The 6,666-nt window shown below is 42.9% G+C and overlaps 1 protein-coding gene across 1 annotated transcript; it reads right to left on the reverse strand.

Moving 5' to 3' along the window:
• Nucleotides 1-4,125: 4,125 nt before the first annotated feature.
• arl4aa (ADP-ribosylation factor-like 4aa) lies at nucleotides 4,126-6,016 on the reverse strand. The gene is made up of 2 exons (XM_036539036.1): nucleotides 5,873-6,016; nucleotides 4,126-5,123 (listed from the first exon to the last, which is right to left on the reverse strand). Exon 2 carries the CDS (start codon nucleotides 5,023-5,025, stop codon nucleotides 4,423-4,425), a length of 603 nt encoding a protein of 200 aa, XP_036394929.1. The 5' UTR covers nucleotides 5,026-5,123; nucleotides 5,873-6,016; the 3' UTR covers nucleotides 4,126-4,422.
• Nucleotides 6,017-6,666: the final 650 nt, after the last annotated feature.

The raw sequence follows: 6,666 nt of genomic DNA on the forward strand, positions 1-6,666 counted from the left end.
ATTGAGCAATATATCATTTCAGTTTTAAAATAAGTTTGAAAAGGAACAAACTTTCTAAGTACAATCGAGTGAACAAACTGGAAGTGCTTTCATTAAAAAATCAAATGACAACAACCGTCCACTTAATCTGCTTTTGTTTCCCTGACTATTTTTCTTCCCTAAGCCTTTCAACTGGGTGAGGAGTTGCTGCCATAACTTTGAAAGAAAGGCCCGCACTTATTGAACATGCTATGGGATTTGATGACTTTTGTCTTCACACAATGAGCAGAAAACAAAGACACCCAGACCCGGGTCTGCCCCCATCTAAATCCTTCACGCCAGACTGCAAGCAAACGATGGCGAATGTTTCACTGCCATTCACTTCACAATAGTCCCGCGAGCATGCTGTTTGCTTTAGCACAAGCGAGGGGGGTTCCACTGCCCACAGCAGAAATACACAAGGGGTTTTTCTCTCTCTCTCTCACACACACACACATACTCACAGAATCTCCCATTCACTCAGCAGCTGCCAGAGACATGGCCTTCTCACAGACGCAGACAGAGAAGGAGCCCTCTCTGACAGAGTGGTCATCACCTTGACAATGAGACTGGAAGACAGCCAGGGAATGCCATCACACAGAGCGACTCCAAGATCCCAGTCCTCTGTCCTTAGAGCCTGCTGCTCCCTGTCCTGTCCCCCCAGATTGAACATGGTCTCTACCTATCAAGTACCTTTATGTATATTATGTATGTTTGTATATATATATATACACACACACACACACCATGCACAAATCCTCTACACATGCCCATGACAGTCTAAACTTCACAAAAAGAATAGTGGGCTGAACAAGATGGTTTGTGGCCTTGCTTCCTGTGTGAAAAAGTGACCAGTGAATCTGCTCTCTCCCTGGTTTTCATGTGTCTGTGATTTTGGAAAAAGCCATGACCTCCTGTACTGTCCTTAATCCCGTTAGAAACAGAAATGTACTTTGTTTCAATGCAGAGTACTCCTGGAGATAGCATGTGGACAAGGGCCGTGTCGCTCAGCTAAAAACCAAGACACCTTGTATCTACACAGTACTAATGCCTCAGAATAATTCATGAACACATTGAAAATACAAGTTGTCAGCTATCTGCACAAAGTTATGACAGCTGCCGTGCTGAATAGATAGAAAATATTTTCTCTGCCTGAGGAGTGTGCGTGCTTGTTTTACACTATAATGTATTCTTCCTTGGCACAAAGGGGTAGAGTGATGGTGATTGTGCAGGAGTCTGAATAGCTGAAGTTGAGGGACCAATAGCTGATTAGGCTCCATCTGCCCAGCTCAGTCGTGGGAGCTGTCTCTATGAGGGTGTTCAGGATTAATGCAGAGAAAGAGACCTACACTCAGCTACTTGTCTGAAAAGTCTGCAGCCTTTGCAGGCAGCTCCATCACAGAGGGAGTGCAGGAATTCACATGTAAATGGAGTGCTCACATGGTGACAAGATGAGGAAAAATGAGCTGCAGTGATGTTGTGGCCTAAAGTCCTTTACGTTGCAGTAAGGAGAGAACAGCAATTGGCTGTAATATCGATAAAAATGCAAGATAAGAAACCTGCTGGCCATATATTGTACTATAAACTGGAGTCTGTGACAAAGGTTGACTTTTTATTATTATCTGCTGTGTATACATGATGAAGGGGGGGCCTATGCAATACTTGACACAAATATGGGCTGTGTAGGTGGGTGTGACTCCTGACTCAGCAGTAAAGGGTGGGAAAGGAAGCCAGCTCGAGGACTTTCAATCCCAACCTCACTCCTAATCCCCAGTTAATTACATCACTGGATCAAAGGGAAAAGGCGATGCCACTTCACATCAGAGTTAGTGCGATTACAGCCAGGGAAAGAGTGAGCAGACGAACGGAACCAGCACTATCTGGCCTTTGTTCCATTGACCTCTGCTCTCCCACAGTGCTGGGAAACCATAGAATTTCAAACCCTGATACAGGCAAACTCTTGGGAGTAGCAGTTTTCCTGATACCAGAAATGGGGGCTCAACACATCATTGATTAATGTATTTTAAAGACATTTGAAAATAATTCTATAGATCCCTATCTAATGGGACTGTGATAAATTATACCATGTCAGCACATTGTCTCTCCAGAAAAATAACATAGTATATGCAGTATTTCTTTACCACTGTGACTGAGTTTCAAACTAAATATACCATTGAACTAACCAAAAATGGTGTAAGCCCTATGCCAAGGCAAATGAACGGGTATTATGATAAAATCAGCAGCAATGACGCAGGGAGCAATACAGAGGGGCAAATTACAGGTCAACTGCTCTGACTAATGGCTCTCTCATTTTGTGATTGTTCTAAGGAGGGGTGGTCCTGGCACAGACTATGATGTATCCCCTCCCATACACACTACAACAGTGCATCCCCTATCCCATCCAGCAGGGTATGGACTTTGTCTTCCTGTTGATAACTTACAACCCTGGTTTTCAACAAATTAAAACAAATCATCCTGAGGACCCGTTAAGTACTTGTCTTCGCATGGGGATATATAGAAATGGCCAACATCAACAAGTTCCAGTGTCCTCTGAACAACGTTATTCTTCCCCTGTTTATTCCTTTAGTCAAATTGCCTTTCACATACAAATTTGAAGCTGTTTGAGGATGTATTTATAGTGATATGACTTTAAGTGAAGAATTTGCTAAAGCTACATTACATTTGTTTGGAAGACAGTCTTATACATATCAAGTTAGATATCAAGCCTACATTTTCACATACCTATCCTTTTATACAGTTGGAGATTTACTGAGGCAATTTGGAGTAAGCACCTTGCCCAAGGTTGCAACAGCAGTGCCCCCCAAAAAAAACTGACCTGGCAAGCTTTCTGATTAAAAGCCTTGCTGCTTACCGCTATACCACACTCCCACCCATGGTCAACTGCCTGTCCTCAGTTAGTCATCAACTCTTGGGAGTTTTATGCCCTGGTTACAGCAAACATTTGTTTTCTAGTACCTGTTAACTTTTTAACTGAAATGAATTACTGCAATATTGCTTCCTGCCTCTAACAAAAGTGTTCAGTTACTAATGTCATCCAATATGTCATGAAAACCCTCTGTAGTTTTATTTGTCTTAAAGAAACCGCACGTACCCATCAAGTCTGCTCCCTTTTAATCCTGTCAAGGCAGCACTGAGACAGATTATCAGGGAGAATGTTATCCTCAATACTTCAGCATTTTTTTCAAAATGCCCTAATCTCCCCATTTACAGTTGGTTGAAGATGGGTTTTGTTCTGCTTTAGGCTTTGGGAACGTGGTAAGGTACATGGGATTATTCTGAAGCCGAAAATACACACACCCATTCATATTAAGTGTATACAAGTTTTTGTTTATTAAAGATTAACAAATTCCTTCACCTCATATAAATATGAACGTGACCAATTCAGTGACCAAGGAGCCCTTGCAAGGGCAATATATAACTTACACCGAGCTTTACCTGAAGCAACATTGTGTGATACATGTTCAAAGATCAGAAGAGGGGAAACTAAAGTGCATGAGTGTCCGCAGAATATGAAACCGTATTGTGGCCAGACAGAAGACCAAATTTAATGAGAAAGAACATGTCTCTCAAGGTGAAAGAAGTACTACAGCAACAGGCCAAGCCAACAGAATTTGTCAATCAACAAAACCGCATTACACTTCAGCCCTCACACAAAGCTCACCATATATATATATTTTGCATTAAGCAACTATGTATGCTTTTCATTACATTTAAAATCTCTAAAAAATATATATAATAGTAATAACTCATCTACCCATCCGTTACTTAAACATTTCCCCCGAATCTTTGGGTTGGAATCTTTTGGGTTGCTACCACCAGCCTAGAAGAGTACATCACGCAAGAAAAAGATGAGTACTGTGGCAGTCATATGCTACAGATTTTCAGCTAAGGTGACTTATGTAAACAACACCTTGATGATCCTTCATTCATTGTGCATCAAACCTTTCATGACATGACGTTGATGAACATGATACTATCAAACGAAAGATATCCTTATTGTGATTTTAACACTCAAGATAAAAAAAACCAGAAAGAAACATAAAGAAATTATGTTTCTGTGTTCCTTCAAAAGGTGCCACACCATTCAGTGCTAGTACTTTATCAAAAGATTTGTAAATGTTCCAGCTCTTCGGCATTATCTCCTCAAACAACTCCTTAATTTCACAGGACTGAGGCCTTCTGCAGTTCAAGAGGCAACTGATTACTGTTGTCTGAGGACTCAGATGTGTGGACACAGTAGATCTGAAGAGACCTCAATGCAAACTGATAAAACTCAGCTTACAATGGATCCACTATTGCTAAGGTGAGCTGGCTGCTGCGTACCTGGATCTACCAGGTGAGAGCAGACTGGGCGGAACTCTTCCTACAGACGGGAAGAAAGAGTCATCTCTTCTTTCTCTGCTGCCGGAGCATCTTTCTGCGCTTGACGATCATGTCGTGAAGTTTCTCGAGCCCCTCCCTCAGCCCGTCCCCGATGATGGCGCAGGCCGGCTGCAGATGCCAGGGCGAGGCCGAGCCCAGCTCGCGCAGTGCCAGCAGCTTCTCGATCTCGGCCAGCGTGAGCGAGTTCCTCAGGTCCTGCTTGTTGGCCACCACCAGGACGGGCACGCCCTGGTTCTCCGAGAGCCGCGTTATTTTGTGCAGCTCCGTCTTGGCCTCCTCCATCCTCTCGGCGTCCACCGAGTCCACCACGAAGACGATGCCGTCCGTGCAGCGAGTGTACGACTTCCAGAGAGGCCGCAGCTTCTCCTGCCCGCCCACATCCCAGAAGTGAAAGGTCACTGTCCTGGAACCACCCAGAGCCACTTTGATCTTCTCCGTGTTAAATCCCTTGGTGGGCACGGTGTTAACAAACTCGTTGAACTGCAGCCTGTACAATACGGTGGTTTTCCCAGCGCAATCCAGTCCAAGAATAGCAATGTGGAGAGACTGAAAGGATGGGAGGCTTGGGAAAATAGGGTGTTGTTCAGATAATCCATTCCCCATCTTTTAAGCCATGTATTAGGAGGATGAATGTAAGAGGAGAATCAGGTCACTGCTTCAGCGTGTATTTACAATGGCTGTTTTTATTTCCCGCGGATTCCCTAATAACAAATGTGATAACAAAAAGAGATGGAATTAGCTAAGTAACAACAAAGTAAAGCCTATAAAGAAAGCTCAGTTTTACGGCTGGAATACCTTCAGATTGTCCCTTGTAGCTATGATCACAAAACCAGTCTATAGCTACTAGGACCTCATTTAAGTCACTAGCAATGCATGACAACATGACTAACACAACAGCGCAGTTTAGACCTTAAAGCTACAGCAATAAGTGTGTTTTCACGTATTTAACCTGCGATACTGCAATATTCCGAGACTGGATGTGAAATGCAACCGTCTCTCATTCCTCCGGGAGGTGTTCTATCTAAGCTTGGACTGCCCCATATTCACCCTGTTCGTAAATCATGCAGTACGTAAGAGACCCTCTAACCTGCCTATGACAGTCCAGCTGCGTTCTCATGTACACAGGCGTTACTAAGTACTCATCGCACTGTAAGGTCCTTTCTCTGTGTGACCAGCATGTCTTCAGATTTTCAAAAACAAATGACAGCATCCTTAGTGAAAAGCAATACATCAAAATAGCTGAACCAGCAAATAACTATGTAGCTAGCTAATTAGCTGCCTATTTGCAACTATTTTAAGCAAAAATGAGCTATATAGCTAATTTAGCTGGATATACACTGAACCATACAGCCATCCTCGCAAGCTACATTAACGTTAGCTGGGTAGACATCTAGATGTCAATTTAACTTTCTAAAGGTCGTGGTTTATAATATGTTTTAAAAGCACTCACCTTCTAGGTCTACGCTCTATAAATCAGCACACAGCACAACACCGTCGTAACGTTATTTACTGGAGTCCCTTAAAGTCAAGTAGCTAATCCGCTTTCCACTTCAGCGAAGACCACTGTTTAGCCTCTCCCGCTTCGTCCCCGCAGTTGCACTGACAAACGTAGCAAGCTAACAAGATACTAATGCAACCCCAATCATCCCTTACTGCAGGTTGAACCTTAGAAATTAAGTGGGTGCTAATTGGTTGCGTTCACACGTAACCTCCAAAATTTCTCGTGTCTGATTGGTTTACTTTGACATCCGTCAACACACCCCACGACTACCCTCCATGACACACCCACCACCTGTTGCAGTCATACTACAAAGTTACGGGCCAGAAAACTTTGCAGGTTTGGATGGTATTTAAAATTGTAATAATAGGATCTTGCTAAGCAGCCATTGATGTTGGTGCAAAAAATAGTTAGCGTGGATATCTCACTTACTCGTCCAAGTTTGAAACGACACAAACGTCTATGTCAAATCATTGGAAATTAGCTAGGTTAGCAAATATAAGAATAGCCGCTAGATAGACTTATACAGTTGACACATTGGTGAAATAGATAGACACATTATGAAATAATGTTGTATGCCCACAAAAGGATTAATCTTACCTGGCAAAAATGCAGATTGCCAACTTGTTTTCACAATCGCCAGTCGTACAGCCCTACAACCACTACAAAAATGAATGCCTGCTTTGGGGAAACAGCGCCACCCCCCGTAACACGGTCTGTTTACTTTTAAATTTATTGGTTGTTTA

This window comes from Megalops cyprinoides, chromosome 10, assembly GCF_013368585.1.
Source record: "Megalops cyprinoides isolate fMegCyp1 chromosome 10, fMegCyp1.pri, whole genome shotgun sequence".
Taxonomy (NCBI): Eukaryota; Metazoa; Chordata; class Actinopteri; order Elopiformes; family Megalopidae; genus Megalops; species Megalops cyprinoides.

Coding starts and splice junctions, on each gene's coding strand:
- arl4aa (XM_036539036.1), bottom strand. CDS start 5,025: ATGGGGAATGGATTATCTGAACAACACCCTATTTTCCCAAGCCTCCCA.